This window comes from Alligator sinensis, unplaced genomic scaffold (assembly GCF_000455745.1).
Source record: "Alligator sinensis unplaced genomic scaffold, ASM45574v1 scaffold907_1, whole genome shotgun sequence".
Lineage (NCBI taxonomy): Eukaryota > Metazoa > Chordata > Crocodylia > Alligatoridae > Alligator > Alligator sinensis.
In genome coordinates this window covers 1,331,900-1,349,054 of record NW_005841925.1, presented here as the reverse complement: position 1 = coordinate 1,349,054, position 17,155 = coordinate 1,331,900, and the positions used below count along the sequence as shown (strand labels likewise).

General features: G+C 40.6%; 1 protein-coding gene across 5 annotated transcripts in view; it reads left to right on the top strand.

Moving 5' to 3' along the window:
• PPP6R3 (protein phosphatase 6 regulatory subunit 3) overlaps positions 1-17,155 on the top strand; it is a 110,039-nt gene that overhangs the window by 11,720 nt on the left and 81,164 nt on the right. For 3 of the 5 annotated variants that reach the window (XM_006019185.3, XM_006019184.3, XM_006019183.3), the window contains exon 2: positions 16,456-16,688. In XM_006019185.3, the coding sequence (XP_006019247.2) occupies positions 16,456-16,688 (233 nt within the window). Of the gene's footprint in view, positions 1-6,271; positions 6,428-13,806; positions 13,935-16,455; positions 16,689-17,155 lie in introns of all 5 variants that reach the window. The other 2 variants (XM_025198539.1, XM_014517747.2) reach the window with 2 other exon arrangements.

The following is a 17,155-nucleotide window of genomic DNA, read 5'->3' as shown; positions in this document are numbered from 1 at the left end:
AAGAGCGTCCTGTGACTATCTGACTAGTACTTCTATTTCAATAAAATATATATTGTGAGATGCTGCTACTTAATTTTAACTACTTGAGATCTTGCATTACCTTTTCAAACCTAGAACTCTTGGAAGTTGTCTCACTTCTAAAGACCCTTTTTGTTCTGATTTACTTTTTATCATGAGTGATATTGAATACAACTTGACGTTAGCTAAGTTACAAAGAGATATAGGATCTCATAGTATCAAAAGCATATCAACATTTGATATGCTGATCAAAAGCATAGTTCTGCCACAGTTCTAGAAATATGGAACTGTTGTCTTGGATAGAGGTTGTTAAAGACCTCATGGATTTTGTCTACACTTCAAAATTCAGTCATAAGCCTAATTAAGACCACAACCGATCTTAATCCTAATGAACTTTCAAGTGTATTAGTTGTTTACGTGCTGAACTATTCAAGAACAAACCTTTAATGTTCCATGCTGTTCTTTTAAACCGTTGCTGATTTGTGTGTTAAGTCCATCTACAAAGGAAAAAGATGGTTGAGCTAAGAGTTCCAATCACTGGCTGAGCTTGCAGCCAGCACTACAGCTTATGGTATTTTCTTCCTGACTGCTAGGAGCTCCAAGCACTGGTGGGCCTCCTATCTCCTGTAGTAGGGAGCACCTTCAGTTGATAGGCTAAGACTACCAGTTCAAGGGGAGCACAGGATCATGATCCCAAGCTTCCCCTGCACCAATCTTCTGCATTAGTTTTCCCCATTTGGGGGATCTCATTGGCCACTGATAGTCATTAAAAAGAAAGCATGATGGGATGTGATGCACGATCCTGCAGTTGAGCCTTCTGCCATGCACATGGGGTATGGCAGGAAGTGCGACTTGTTTGGATCATGCGTCAGGTCCCATGATGCCTTCTTTTAATGACTATCAGTGGTCAAAATGAAATCCCTCAAATGGGGAAAACTGGTCTGCTCAATTTGAGGGAAATGTAGATAGCTTCTGTATTTACTCAAATAGAAGATGACCCTGATTATAAGATGACCCCCAAGTAATTATCTTCCATATATGGAAAATTCATAAATTTGTTATAATTTTCTAGGTATAAAATCTAATTATTGCATGTTTGCCTTGAATTTGTCTCCCTCCCACTTCTACATCAGGGAAAACAAATGTGGGGGGTCAGGTCTCCCTTTACTTTCTGCTTCCCCCCAACTTTTTCCCCTGGCAGCCTCTTCCCCCTCTCCTTACTGTCAGACCTTGATATCTCTGAGCACATGGAAGTGAGGAGCACATTTAAAAACAGTAACCTTGAAACTAAACATGGCTAGAGCAGTACCCATGTATTTAGTTTATCCAGAATTGATGCATGTTTTTTTGAAACTGCTGCAAAACACACTTTTGAGCAGCACTTTGACACCTACTTATATATAGTACAAGCTATGCATGATATTAATCCAAAGCGAAAGGCTTCTGATTTTACCACACAGTTCATTGGTCTGGGTCCCACTAGAGTCTAAAGCAGAGCTTTCCAAACTTTTCATGTTGGTGACACACTTTTTAGACATGCATCATTTCGCGACACAGTAATTCAGTTCCGGGGGAGGGGCCAAGGGAAGCAGACGCGAGTAAGGGAGCTCCGTGGTGCCCTTCCGCAAAATTTTCTGCATTTCGCGCGACACACCTACACACTGCCACCGACACACTAATGTGTCGCGGCACACAGTTTGGAAAGCTCTGGTCTAAAGTGTTTCAAGCCATGGTGACCCATACAACTGATTACTAGTGTGTATTTGTTTTCCCCCTTTCCTCTTCCCCATTCAGCATCCACGTGTTCTTGTCACTAGTCCTGGGATGCTCCAAAAGTTTATATGCAGATGACGGCAGCCTGGTTCAGCTTCACGTCATGGAGAGATGGGCCACATTAATCATATGCATCTGGCTAAGAGAGTGGCTGACAGAGGGATTCTGGGTGAATTGTATGTAATGCCATGACTCACCATGATTGGTAAAAGTCGTCAGTGAGGGGACCACACTTGATGGGCTCTACCTTATATCTTATTCAGATGGGCTATTGCTAACCTATTCCTGTGGTAAATTTCCATCAGCATGTTTGCCTAGTGTGGGCTATATGTTTCATAGTCCAGCTCAGTGTTGGCTGCATTTATTCAACTTGTAGGTAGTTTCCATTGCTGAGCACATGAAGCTTTTGGCAGCAGTTTAATGATAAGCAATGTGTTTAGTGAGATTTCCTTGTATGAAATTATAATATAAGGAGCTCTCTTCCCCATGCCAGTTAGGAGGGGAGAACCTTGTCTTGTATTCAAGTAAATACGGTATGTAAATGTCTGCTCTGTCTTGCTGTTTTAAATTGCTTTTTTTATGATATAGTTATCAAAGTTTGTTGTAATGCAACTGAAGAACTGAATATCATTCTAAAACAGTGCAGTAAATATCTTGGTTGAAAGAGAACTGAGGGAGGAGTTAGTCCTAGTCAATGACTTCCTGATGACCACTAGATTGGAAGATTGGGCTGAATGGTGTATTACAGGAACTCTGCACCTGAGTGACTTTTTTTCCCCCCTCCCTCCCCAATTTTATTTTGATTTGTTGCAAAATAATTACTGTTCTGTTTAGGCTATTAATAAATTGGAAACAAAAGGAAAAAAACATGGCAGAGTACAGTAGACAACTCCCCCCCCCCCTTTTTTTTTAATGTTGGTGGCCTTCCTTTTGTACCTTCCTTGTTATCTGTTTTTCATACAACTTGTGTCTACTATCCCCTTCTCCCTAGTATTCCTAGTTTCCTTTGCTTGCTTAAGAATATGATGATCTTTGCTTGTACAAGGCAACAACAAAAAAAGTTGTTAATGTTTTGGGGATCAGATAGATTCCCTTTAGTTCACCTTTGTTTTTCTAATATAACGTTCTTCACTTCTGCTGTAATGCAGATAGGAAGATTATGACAGCGTAGAACACTTTTATTTCTAGGCTTTAAACTGTTGCCTCCCAAAATAACATACATAATAGTTCATATTCAGACTAAATACCTTTCTTCAGGCAAGTGGTTTTTGTTTTGTTTTTGCATCTCCAAGCCTGTGTTCAGTTCCTCTTATACCTCACTTTGGAGAACAAAATAGTTTTGATTTTGTATATCTATATCTATAGATAGGTAGCTTAAGTTGAGTCTGCTTTTAGCACGACCCAAGCATGATTTGATTTTTAGGCCTTCTCTGTGCCATATCCTTTACATGAGGCAAGGTGCTCTGGTGGATGTCATAGTTTTAATTATATGTACATAGTAGTGGTATTCGGTTAAACGTTTGCTTGGGTTCCAAAAGCAAATACCGAACTTAGGTACTTTTATCTTGTTATTCTGTTATTTCTTTCTTTTCTTTTTTTTTTTTTTTTATTGGTGGTCATTTTATTCAAAGAGACCTGACAAATGTATTTGACATGTAGAGCCAAGAATCCAAAGATTAAAAATAGTTGACATTTAAAAACATTACTGCCAAGATTTGACATCCTTCTGTTTTAAATTATATTGATTACTGTAGTAGACTTAAGGAGACCATGTTAGTGTTTTGTCAGAACTGGCCTTAGGGAAAATGGTGCCCTGGGTGAACTTGCATTTTGACATGCCAGTGGTGTTGAGCACGCAGGTTAGTAGGAAGCAGCTGGATAGCATGGCTCAGGCTCCTCAGAGGTTGCACTTCATCCTGTGCCACTCCCCCACTCCCTACCACCAATGAGGCAGCTGCTGTACACTTCCCAGGCATGGTGGTGGCAAGGGCACTGGGAGCTCCTACCACTCCTCAGGCAGTTGCCAGCCGCAGTGAGCTGGGCTGGGCCAAGTACTGCTGTGTGCACAGTCCCTACCTCCACCTCCTCCATAGCTACCACTGTCACCCCTGCCCCTTCTGCCCCCCTCACTTGCTCTTATTGCCGCTGTTGCTTGCTGCTGGTTTTGGGAGGTGATTTAATTATTGATGGCAGCTGCCTGGTTCCTGCTGGAGGCAGAGGGGCAAGAGGAAGCCCCCTAGATGGAGAGGTAGGGAGGCTCATAGCCTACAGATGTGGGAGGGAGAAGGATGGCCTCCTTCCCTCTGTTTTGTTGCCTCACTGCCTTCTTACCCAGGGGTCCCCAGCTGGCTTGGCAGCAGCCAGGGTGAGGCCACAAGGGCTCCCAGAGAAAAGGGGTGTGTGTGTGTGTGTGTGTGTGTGTGTGTGTGTGTGTGTGTGTGTGTGTGTGTGTGTGTGTGTGTGTGTGTGTGTGTGTGTGTGTGGTGCTCCTTGACTGGTGCTGTGGGCAGTCACCCACACCTAAGGCCAGTTCTGGTATTTGTGTAATCTGTGAAGCCTGGAGTCTTCATGCTAGACTTATTTTGGGTGAGCAAAATGAAAATGTGGTAGTTCTTAGATCTAAAACTGCTGTGGAGTTTATGAAATTACTTAGTGTTTTGAGCTTGCTTTATATGTTACTGCTAAAACTGAGATGTATGATGCTTTGAGCACCTACCAGGAGTTGGCAACCTGTTGTCTGAAAGCTGGATCTGGGCTAGGAGGAGATTGCATCCAGCCTGTGGAGGCCTTATCAAAGTGCACACATTCCCTGCCCCTCCCACACACATACTGCTGCTTAGCCATATAGTATGGCTCCATGCTCTGTGTTTTAATAAAACACAGCATGCGTTGGATGGCATGAGGGGATTAGTGGCCCATGGCAGTACTTGGGATGATTGGTTGGCCCTTGTTAGTAAAAGGCTGCCAACCTCTGACCTAGGCTATACAAGCTTTCAAAAGTACTGCTAATTCATGAAGTTCACGGAATGAAACTCTAGGCGTTGTATTTTATAGCAAACATTTCAGCTGGAGAAAGATGCTGTTAACCTTTTTAAAGGGGAACAATAAGAATTTTAAAAGGTTTCATATTGAAGGTTATAAAAAATACTTTGTATTTGGATATCAAGATGATAATCAGAATCGACGGTGTTTTTGCTACTGGTGTTTGTTACTTAAGTTCTCACTTCAACAAATGGTGTAACAGTGGTTCAGTTTTTTCAACTGATAGGTCTTTTTTATGTGTTAGTCCGTGACATCAGTTTTTATTGATATTAGTTTTGCTCTTTTTGCTTAATCTCCCCTTTTCACTTGGTGAATTTTTTCAGCATTTCTTACGTCATAATTACACAACCTTCTTTACTACCATAGGAATAGAGATCTTGTTTGTGATTGGGTCAGGTTTAAACAAAACTTGAAAAAGGGTTGGGGGGGAGGGCTTTATAGATAATTTGTTGTTGTTGTTATTTTTCTACATCATAAACAAGCAAAAGTGCACAAGAACACCTCATGTTGTACCCCCTGCAAGTCAACTTTCAGATTCCTTCTGTGTTTGCCAAAATGGTTCAAAACTAATCCTGGACAATAATTATATTTACCGTGAAACAATTTGATGGGATAATTTGTCTGCAAATCTGCTTCCCTGAAAATATTTCTCAATTGGATGCTGACATTTTGGTTGAGATTTGCTAGCCTTATTTCTGGCCCTTTTATGCACTGGCATGTGAGCATCATTCTGGGATAAGCTAGTGGTGCCGCCTTACTCTCTTGAACATGCATCATTTGAGTGGCAAAAAAACCTGAGTTTTTGGCATAGATCAGCAACTCGCTTAAGCCAGTTTTAGCTGTCTTGCTGAAATAATTCAAATTGGCTTGCATGCTTGATTCTCTTTCTTAGTTGCCAGTTTGTGGGCACAGTATACTTCAGTCATGATTGAGCAAGACCTATTTTGTTTTGTTTTGTTTTTTGTTTGGGGGTTTTTAAACCTAGAAACAAAACAGCAACAAAAAATCTGTGTTCGTGCTGCTTCCTAGATCTTTGGGTGGTTGGTTTTTTTTTTATGGCTGAAGCCATGTGAAATCTCAGAAAGGTAGAAAGCTATGGGTAACTTTTTTTTTAAAGTAAAAAGTGGGATCTTAAATTCTTCATTCATGGAGGCAGTTTGATATTGAGTGAGAATATGAAGATTTCACATATCCTGCACAGAACAAAGAAGATGGCCATTGAATAGGCAGATAAGGCCACAACAACTTTCTTAATGAATCTCACAACATCTGGTAGAATCAGCACCATTTTTTTCTACAACTTCTCCCTTTCACCAGCACCTTGTATGCTCCATTCCTTGGGAGCAACACCTTTTAATATTCACATTGCCAATTGTGCTGTTTAATGGAAACCTCTTTAACATTATGAAATGTCTTGTCTTGTTTTTTTTTCTTGTAGGAAGAAATCTGCTTCATCTTAACCTAATTCAGTCCTGCTAATACTATAGATTGAAAGATTTTGCTGTTGCAAGGATACCCTGTAATGGGCAAGGAGCCACAAAGAATACAAATTGTTTTGTTTTCTTAATTTTTAAAATATTTTTGTGTTTAACAGGTAAGAAACACTGCTATTAAACTTAAATCTGTAGGGATAGCTCTTCCCCTCCCTCTCTCCCCTGCTCCCATAAATCATCCACCTAAACATGGTGGTTCCTTGGTGCTTCAGATCCTGTTTTCATTCTCCTTTTTGTCCGTCCCCCCCTCCAGCCCCCCCTTCAAGAGACTTACCTATCTTATTTCTGTAGGTCTCAGCTCTGCCTTCTCACTCTTCTTCCCTTTCTGCAGTTCAGCTTTTTGATGATCATTCCTTCCTTTGCCTTGCATCGTTCTTCCAGTGATTTCTCTCCCTTTTGTAGCTAATTGTATTGCCCATCACCACTGACTTACCACTACTATTTCACTGTAAAATGCAGCATTATGGTGACTTGAAAATAAGACCTTTGGAAAACCAGTAATAAAGAGTTTGGGTTTATACTAGAAAGACACTGGGCAACTGGGACGCTGGCCTAGGGAACTTTGACATTTAATGCATTCCCAACTTACTTGTTCCCTTTTGTTTTCCAATATAAACGTCAGATATTTGTGTTTGAACTGTTGAGTTGGGCGATGTGCTCAGGTGCCTGTGTGCCAAAAATGCTATCTTCTGTTCAGCAGAGCGATAAAAATACTACTGATCTGTAACATGCTGTTTTGAAAAGTTGTGTTTTCAGTTGAAAACAGAACCTAAGGCCAACCTGTCAAGGTTATTTTATTACTTTCTACTTAAAGTAATTCTTTTTACTGTTGGATCCATCACAGAAAAAATGGCAGAAATTCAGCAGTTGTTGTATTCCATCTTATTGTGTGCAGAAAATATTTCTGAACAAATGTATACGTGGATGGAGGTGCACATGTGGAAACAGTTTTCAGCTGTAAGTTCTTATTCTCAGCATTTGGAAGGAAGTGGTGTTGTCTGCACAGTTACTGTAGATGTTTTTTTGCAGCAACACATTCCAGACTGTGTCTGCTGATGAATTCAAGTTACTTGTATGATTGTGAAGAATGATGATCACTCAAACGAAACGAACCATTTGCTTTGTGGAATATATTGATAACTGTCTTCACTAATAGGTTACATTAGGTGTTGCGGAAAGCCAAAATGTCCTGAATCTAGCTTGTTTGTTAAACCAGATGCTTGGAGTCTCATTTTGTGCCTACTTGCTCCTTCAGTGTAGTTACTAGTGGACAAGCTATCTTCATGTTTTGGCAGGGTAATTGAGTTTGTGTGCTTGCTTGTTTACACTTGGAGTCTTGATTTAATCCAACATTTTAACCAATAGCTGGAGGATGCCATGGTGCAGTATAGGACATGGAGGCATTTGATACTTGTCTCAAAATTGCTATTTTACCTTTAACTGTTGTCTCTCATGATGATGTGCAAACAGGCATGATTATTAGGACTTGAGTTTTTTTGGGGGAACTCATTGCTTTTGTAAGTATGCAGACATTACGCAGTTCCTTAAGTAGATTGAAGTCATTGCGTGTTGGGTATCTTAAGCATTAAGCCTTAATTAGCGTGTGCTTTAACTGAAAACAGTTTTCAACTAGCTAGACTATTAACTACTACTAAAATAGAAAAATATGCATTTGCCTTTGGAAAGAATACATGTGCTTCCTGAGCATCTTGCTATATACTTCACAGGCATAGCTGACCTACCTGATGCTAAGTGGGGATTTTTGTTCCACTGGGCTATGACTGTCTCCTTATTTTAGTGATAGGGCTTTATGAAAGTTGCCTTCTCTGTTTTCTAGGTCAGTTAGAGAATGGCACTGAAAAGGCCTGTTGGTCTTATTTTATTAAAGAACATTTTGAGGGGATGTTTCGCAGAACAGGAATGTTACTGTATTTTACTGAATTCTAAGATGAGGGTTTTTTCCCTATTTAATATGGGGAGGGAGAAGCCCCTCTTAGAATTGTGCATGTGTGTGGTGGTGGGGAGGGCAGGCAGCTGCCTTGACTTGGGCTCCAGCCCCTACCTGGGGTTGGGGCCATAGCTGCAGCTGCTGCCTCTCTCTACTCCCTGTTCCTGATGCCTCTGCATCTCATCTTCCCCTTCTTCCCCCCACTCCCCCCATCCTTGCTCCACGCCAGCAGTGTCTGTCAATACTGCAGCCTGAGGCACAGAGTAGTGTCCCAGCACAGCCCTGCAGTTGTGGGGCACATTCTGCATGGCTGCTATAGGGCTAGACTGGACTGGGACTATGCTCAGTGCCCCAGGCTTGAACGGGGATGGAGCCTGCTGATGTGGAACGGAACAGGGGCAGGGGGGAGGTGGGGAGAAGAGCAGAGGCTGGAGGGTGAGCAGGCAGGGGGCCAGTACAAATGGGGTAAGCTGCTTGATTTCCCATACCACCTGCATCCCCACTGCCTCCCCCTGGCAGCAGTGGGAGGGGTGAAATTAAAGATGACCCTCCAATAATTAGGTTTTATACATGGAAAACTAGACTACATTTTATAAATCTTCTCTATATAGAATCGAATTGTTGGGGGTGTGGCGTCTTAAATTCAGGGTCATCTCAAGAATCAAGAAAATGCATAATAAAAATCATGACTCTTGGGAGGAACCAAGTCAGAAGCTGGGATTTCAGCTTAATTGACAAAATTGCCAAAGTTAATGAGAGCTTCACAGTGTAGAAATCTAAAGTGCATTTCTCCTAATGAAGGAACGTGAAGAGACTGAATGTGGTGCATTTTCTTGATGTATCCAGAGGTTGAACACTGCAAGTACACTGACGCTTAAATACGTATTTAACCACTAATGCAAATGAAATTCTTAGAAATTAAACTCTTACATGAACTTCAGATAAAACTCTTAGAAACTTTCTGGTGCTGTTTATTGTGGTTGGCTGGGTTTTTTTTCCATCTCTTTTTCTGTTGGGATAAAATCAATATCCATTGTCTTTCTTATGCTGCTACCTGAAAGGAGAATAGGGCATTATCCATATGCTACAGCAGGGGTGCTCAGTCCCTAGGCTGTGGGCCAGATCCAGCCTGTGGAGTTATAAAATCCAGCCAGCAGTTCCCAAATTTGGTGGCAGCATTAATTGCCACTCCCCCTTTTCCCAAATTTTTGGACTCATGGGGAGCCTGCAGACTGAATAGCATGACTGTGCATTAGAATCAGGTGACATGAGGTAGGATTTGGGCAGTGTGCCACTCATCTTGCCTGCAGGGCCAAAAGATAGAGCACCACTATGCTACAAAGCCCTGGAAACCGGTGTCCATTGCAAGTCCAATAGATTGTCTCCTGCAACCATTCTGTCAGTTATATTGTCTACAAGTAGTACTTTAACCAAAGAAAGATCTGGAATAATGAGGGATAGCTGTAGAACATACTCCCTGGCTGTCGTCGTTAGTTTGCTTCAGTAATTGTTGTTTATACTTAGCTTTCAAATTACATCAGTTAAATGTTTGATTGTTCTCTTTGAAAACTGTCTGCACAAGCTAATATCAAAATATCTACTTAATCTGCATTTATAAAACACTTAACCACTGTAGCGTCTAATCATTTTTCCATGGATTTAAAAAATAAGACACCCTAGCATTAGTAACATGTTTGTGTTGAATCTTGTAATGCCATACTATTGGGCTGATGAAGGGACAATATTGAACACTTCAGTTAAAAAAGGAGTTACTTTGTACGTCATGTAGTGCTTAATGTTGAGCGCAAAATCTAGGTGATGACAACCCATATGATTTTTTTTTTTTTTTTTTAAGTGGGAGATGGGGTGGGGGGAACTCTTTATAATAGGAAGTGGTTTGTAACCTTAACTTGGGGAAATATTGCTGCTACTTGGATATTTTGCAGCTCTTCAGGAGTGCCTGTTGGAACCTCTGTCCTCTAGTCTTTCTTCAGCGGTAAAAAGGGAGTTTTCTTCTGACCTTCCATTAAACTTCTTTGGAAAGCTAATGTCTTTGTTATGATAGAAATCATGCTTTTCTTTACTGGTTGCCTGAAGGAGGAAAAGGTATATTGCTACTGCCAGCCAGAAGAAGTAACTTTTAGTTTGCTATAGGATCTGTTGCATTGGTTGCTTCATTTGACTAACTGCTTGTGCATTGTTCCATGTATGTCTCTAAACTATAGAGGAAGAATCCTGTGATTATAGTTCAAGAAGTAATAGTATTTAAAAGGTTTCCATAAGCAAGATGGAGAAAAATAATTCTTTCTTTTGAGGGACAAGAGGCAGCAGGTTTACACTATAGGAAGGAAGATTTTAAGTTTTAGGAAAAACTTCATAGCCAAGAACAGTGGGACAGGTGGCTTACTGGAGGCATATAATCTAGGGGTGCATCAGTAAAGATTTTTTGGGCCAAAATTGATGGCCGATTTATTGACCAGCCATATCGGCTAATGCCGATATGCAGCCTGGCAGCTTGGGAAAGCAGTCTAGCTGGTAAGCCTGTTGGGCAGCATGGGAGAGTAGATTGAGGCCCCCATAGTGAGGAATCTGTGCACAGGGTGAAAGCAGGCTGCCCACTGTGCACTTGGGACCGGAGACTGCGCTGGACTCTTCCTGGCAGGGGCTGAACCAGAGTTCTGCTTGGGGCTGCTGGTAGCAGTGCTGGGAGGGAGGGCTACGAGGGTGCCATGGCAAATTTTTGGTGTTTAACACTGCCCAGCCCCTCCTCCCAGTGCCACCACCGCCCAGCCCCCTCCTTCCCCTCCTCCCCCAACATCCTGGAAGAGCCCAGTGCAGCCCCTGGTCCTGAGCATGTAGCGAGCAGCCCACCCTTGCCTCATACACAGATCCCTCACTATGAATCTGTGCACCTTTACCATATAGTTCATTGGGCTGTGCCCCGCCAGGGTCAACCACATTTCAAGTTGTGGTGACCCTACAGCTCAGCATTGCTCAGTATGTATGTTTACTCCACCTTTCCCACATTTGAACAACAGTGGTGTAAATTTTTTTTGCAGCAGCACAGACATTCCAGACTCTGTCTGCTGATTAATTCAAGTTACCTGTATGACTGTGAAGAATGATGATCACTCAAACTAAACGAACCATTTGCTTTGTGGAATATATTGATAACTGTCTTCACTAATAGGTTACATTAGGTGTTGCGGAAAGCCAAAATGTCCTGAATCTAGCTTGTTTGTTAAAGCAGAAGCTTGGAGTCTCATTTTGTGCCTATTTGGTCCTTCAGTATAGTTATTAGTGAACTAGCTATCTTCATGTTTTGGCAGGGTAATTGAGTTTCTTTCTTTGCTTGTTTACACTTGGAGTCTTGATTTTAGTCCAACCATCTTAACTTTTCTCCCCCCCCCCCCCCCAAAGTATCCGTGTCTTAATTAGCACTCCCACTGATGACTGGAACTGGGTGCTCTTATCCCAAGTCCTGGGATCCTCCAAAAAATTATATGCAGATGAGACACAGGGCACCCAGATCTGGCTTCCTGTCATTGAGGATGGCACCACACTAATTGTATGCGACAAGTTGAGAGAGGGGGCAACAGAAATTCTGGATGAACTGTTTGGGGCCCTGTTTGGTGATGTTTATCAGAGATTTAAGGTTGGTGAAGAAGCAGGAATCGTTAGGCATAGGAGAGAAAAGCACAGCTCAGTTACGGGAGTGAAGAGGAAGTGGAAATGTATTCAGTGTAGTGGCTCACCATGACTTGAAAGACTCAGCATTTAGGGAGACTGAGCACAGTGGGCACTACTGTGTATCTTACTTGGGTGGTCTGCACTAATCTATCCTTGTGGTGGGTTCCTATCAGCATGCTTGCCCAGTGTGCGCCATATGTTTTCTGTAGTCATGCTCTGGCTGCGTTTAATCAACTTCATAGGTGGTTTCCATTGCCAAGCACATGCTGCTTTTGGCAGCAGTTTAACAGTAGTCACTGTATTTAGTGAGTTTTCCCTTTGCGATTATAGGACGAGGGCCTTCCCCCCCCATGCTGATGGTGCGAGAGAGACCTTGTCTTATGTTCTAGTAAATATGGTATATGCCAAGTGTTGTTGTTCTTGGGATGCGGGTTGTTGATAAAAGCTTATGTGATATTCTGTTTCAAAACTTCCTTTTGAAAGCAATAAAATTTAATTTATAAAGTTTTAGTATGTTTGTGTCAATAAAAGAATACACCTAGAAGCTTTAGACCAGCCAAGCTGTGGGTCGCAACCCCAAATGGGATTGCATCATCACCAGGTGGGGGTTGTGGGTTGGAAGTGAGGGGCCCTGCTGAGGAAGTTTGGGAAGCACTGTTTTAGATACCTTGCAAAAGTTTTGTCATTTTTGGCTTATATGGTCAATATATTCCAGAATTTCAGAACAAGATCTACTTTTCAGTGAATCTAAGAAATAAACATTTACAAGTAAGCATTTGTTTTCATGGAGGCTTAATTCTGCATAGAGTTTTGAAGCTCAAGTTAATTTATCTTTTAACAAGCAAAGTCTGAAACTGGGGTGACTTTTTAATAACCTGGAGCTCAGTGGCTGATTTTCTTTGCACTGTGGGAACTGTTTCTTTTTTCTCAGATTATATTGGGAAATTTACAAGCCAGACTGGTTTCTTCTGAGCCAGTATTAGAAGTGAAGCTACTTGTAATATCTTCTCTGCAGTTACTTTCGTCTCAGTTGCATTTCATTCCAATTAATTGGAGTTCTGACCTATCATTTTGCACTAATTTTGGTTTGAGATCCTTTTCATTTTAAGTTGTTAAAAGGGGTTCTGTAATGTCTAGTTATTTAGTGTGACAAAGGAGAGGCCTGTTGGACATTTAGCATGTGAATAATCTAAGAAAATAAAAATAATGGTGTAGGAGATAGTTGTGCACCTGCACCATTTTGCTAACTTTTTAGTTGTTTTTGCTCTTTCAACAAAACCTTTCCAGTTTTGAGAGGTCTCTAATATGTTTTGGATCAGTTGCTTCTATTTAATACCTAATTTTGAGCATGCTGTATATCTTAGTTTCAAATTTTGCATCTAAGATTAAAAGCAGTACATTACATAGTGCATCTTTTTTCAGGTGTTCATACCAGTGCTGATCCTGACTTTGAGAGCAGATCTTAACTGATTTGGGTTCTGTAGATGATTGTAAATCTAAAGAGCAAACTATAATACATTTTAGATGAGTCTTTTTTTTTTGTTTAGAAGAACAAATTGGACCTAAATCTGTTCCTTCTGCTAAAGAAGTTACTTTGTATAAAACATGTAATAGAGCTTCCTTTTTAAAAAAAAGTAGTCATTGAAGGGAGGAGGGGGAAGAAAAACAATGAAGTGGACATGTAACATTTATTTTCATATCTTGAAGCTGCTACTTATTTGAAACTGTTGTAGCCCATCTCTAGTAAAACAGCCTATCGTAACTTATAAAGTTCTTTTCTTCAGGGTTCCTGGACTTCCCCTTTGGCAGATTTTATGGTGTTTATTTTTCCTTATTCCAAAGGACCTGGGCTCCTGTTGAAAAGTGATGGAATAATGTCTGGTCGGCACCTGCCATGTTGAGGGAGCGTCCCCTAAAACAGCTTGCCTGGGAGACAGTTTGTGAAATAACGCAGTAACATGTTTGCAGTAGTATGCCTTTTTTGTTGCTATTTTCTGTTTGGTTTGGTTTTGTTTTGTTTTTTTTGTTAATTTCTCTTTTGAATGAAATTACTGAAACAGTTTGCAAGGAGGCTTGTGATATGTCTTTTCAAATCACTGCAGAGGGATTTATGTCTGAAACTAGACTTAATAGTTGTTATTTGAAAAGATGCCATTTGCATTAACTGGGGGAAGGGGAACATACTGGTCCTGTCTAGTAAGTTGGAAATAAAACATTTCCTGTTGGCATAGCAATACTCTGTTTCATTTACTCATGATAAATGGTTGCAACAACAAATAAGCCAATGTTTTTGACACCAGTTCTGTGACTTAAGTTACTATGTATGAGCTAACACATCTAAGTAAAATCAAATACATGAGCTCTGCTTACTAATGTTTAATAGGTAGTTAAGATTTGCTCTGTTTTTTGATTCTTAATGTCTCATCAAACTTTCTTTTCGATCTTTGCATGGAATTATCAGACTATCAAAAACACTGGTATCTTAATTTATTTTTTTTGTCTTTCCCCTTGTCAATTTGTCCATGATGACTGTTTTTTAAGAAGAAACTATAGATGTATTTCATAAATGAGAGTTAATTTTGATGTTGAATGCTGTAAGCCTCTATATTGGTTACATACATCAGTATTTGCATTTAAAAATACAAGAAAAAAATATAGGCTAAATATTAAAAATGGGCATGATGTACTCAAGAAACTTCTTGTAGTACAAGTAATTGCTCTTTAAATATATTACAACATCTTATAAGGACTCTTCTTTTACATGATGTCAAAGTTCTCTCCTTTCATACCTTGAATCCCCCTGGGCCCCTACAAAGCACAACAGAAAATCCAGTTAACACATACACATACATAAATTCTTAAGGATAAAATTAATGTCAAAGTGTTCTTGGTGTTTAAGCTCATTTTGAAACGCTGAATTTTGACACTTCACTCAGGTGAACTTGATAGGCATGCTAGATCAAAATTCATACATGCACAATTCACACATGCACAAGTTGTATTAGGTTCTCTAGGAATTATAGATTGTTTCATTTGTGAGGGTTCTTTTGTTTGTAGGCTGCATCTTACATGGCTTGAATTTGTTGCTTATAACCTTTTAAAAGTACTTCTGCATACCAAATTACAGCTCACAGACCATCCTCTTTTCTGTTTTAAAATATATGTGGTCGTTTATCTTCCCCTGCCAAAAGAGCCAATGTTTTTTTATCACTAATACACTTCAGTAATTAGAATTTGGTGTGAAAGCCCCAATTTTAAAGGTACCCATTTAAAATGTTAACATTTCACAGTATTCTCTATGTACTGATTGCTGTTTAAATTAGGGCTGCTACATACAGGCTTCCACTTGGCCAGAAAGAAACATTTCTCTTAATTACTTATTACTATATATTTTCAGACTCCCTTTGAGGCCACTTTCTTTCTTCATGTAATATAAGGTCAGCTAACAGAACAGAAGTTGTAGTTCACTGGGGAGAGGGAGCATGCTTGTTTTGATTTATGCAGGATAGATGCATGGAAGCAGGAAGTTGAGTCAATGTAAAGAGGGTTTAGTGCTTACCAAGAGGGCTTAGGGAAAGGGTGCAAGCCTGGAAAGGGTTAAGTTCAGTGTGTGTACAGAAAAGTTGAATTGGTCTGTAGTTCCCCAAAGAGTTCTGTACATATCCTGTATGTGTGTGTGTGTCCATGTCCTGAGAATTACCTCGGCCCAAACTGGACAAGTTGCCCCTGCAGGAGAACTGTCTGTGGGCCATTAGTATGGGGACCCTGTACTCAAATTGGCAGGTACAGATACGGGATGGGTTTAGGAGGTACACTTGAGGAGGTTAGATGAGTATCTAGCTGGGGTCATCTAGACCCAGCACTCTTTCCTGCTTATGCAGGGGGTCGGACTCGATGATCTATTGAGGTCCCTTCCGACCCTAACATCAATGAATCTATGAACTTCAATGGTGTACTGCTACAATGGAAGGAGGTACATTTTTCTGGTCTCTGTGTCTTCCCTGTCTTTTCCACCTCCCTCTTCTTCCTCTTTCCTCCCCTCCCCCCCAACTCTGACCCTACCAACCCTGGAAGCTTCTTGATAAATTTAGCGCTTATTCAAACCCTGTGGCTTAAGTTAAGCATTTGGAACTAACTAACAACCTGCTCTACATACAAGAGAAATTAAGTGGCAATAAAATTAACTTTTTTTCTTTCACAGATTAATGTGTCATTTCCTTGTACACTGTTCAAATTTTAGACCTAACTACTCTTTTTGAAGAGTTAAAACATTGGCTTATACAGTTACCACAACTTACCCAAATTTGTATTGTTTATAGCCCTGCTGATTCATTTTAGCCTATGGTAATAGAAGTCTTACCTCCACTTTTAGAAGAGCCGTTATGTTCCTTTATGGTTTTAGAAGCTACAAAATGGACATAACACATTTTTTATAAGAACTGTTAATTATTAGTAAATTAATGTTTTGTGTATGCTTTTCTCCTTATCCAGACCAGTATGTTTTGGAAATTTGATCTCCACTCATCATCCCATATAGACACGCTTCTAGAGAGAGAAGATGTAACCCTGAAGGAATTGATGGATGAGGAGGATGTTTTGCAAGAGTGTAAAGCTCAGAATCGCAAACTTATCGAGTTTCTCTTGAAATCGGAATGTTTGGAAGATTTAGTTTCATTTATAATAGAAGAACCACCTCAAGACATGGATGAGAAAATTAGATACAAGTAGGAAAACACTACTTGCCTGAACTGGCTGGGGGAGAGGGTAGAATAAGGAGGGTAGTCCAGTCTGTAGTGACATTACATTATGTCCATCTTCTGTTTTGTAGCTTGTTTGTATTTTCAAGGGGTTTAGAATTAAGTCATATGACTTAAACCAGAGGTGTCAAACTCATCAGAGTGGTATAGCTAGATGAGTGGTATAGAACCAGCAGGATCAGACCAGTGGACCTTCCCCTGCCCTTCCTGGTGGATCCAGCACCTGTGGTACCCATTCCGGCTGGTTTGGGGAAAGATGCTGTGTCCTGTGGCTGGTCTGGTTAACCTAGTGTGTGGCATGTGGATCAATTAGAGGGAGAGAGGTAGCGCTGGAGGCTGGATGATGGGGTCTCTGCAGGCTGGATCTGGCCTGTGGGCCATATTTTTGATACCCCTGACTAATATTCAGGTATCTGGCATATGAAGCATAATTT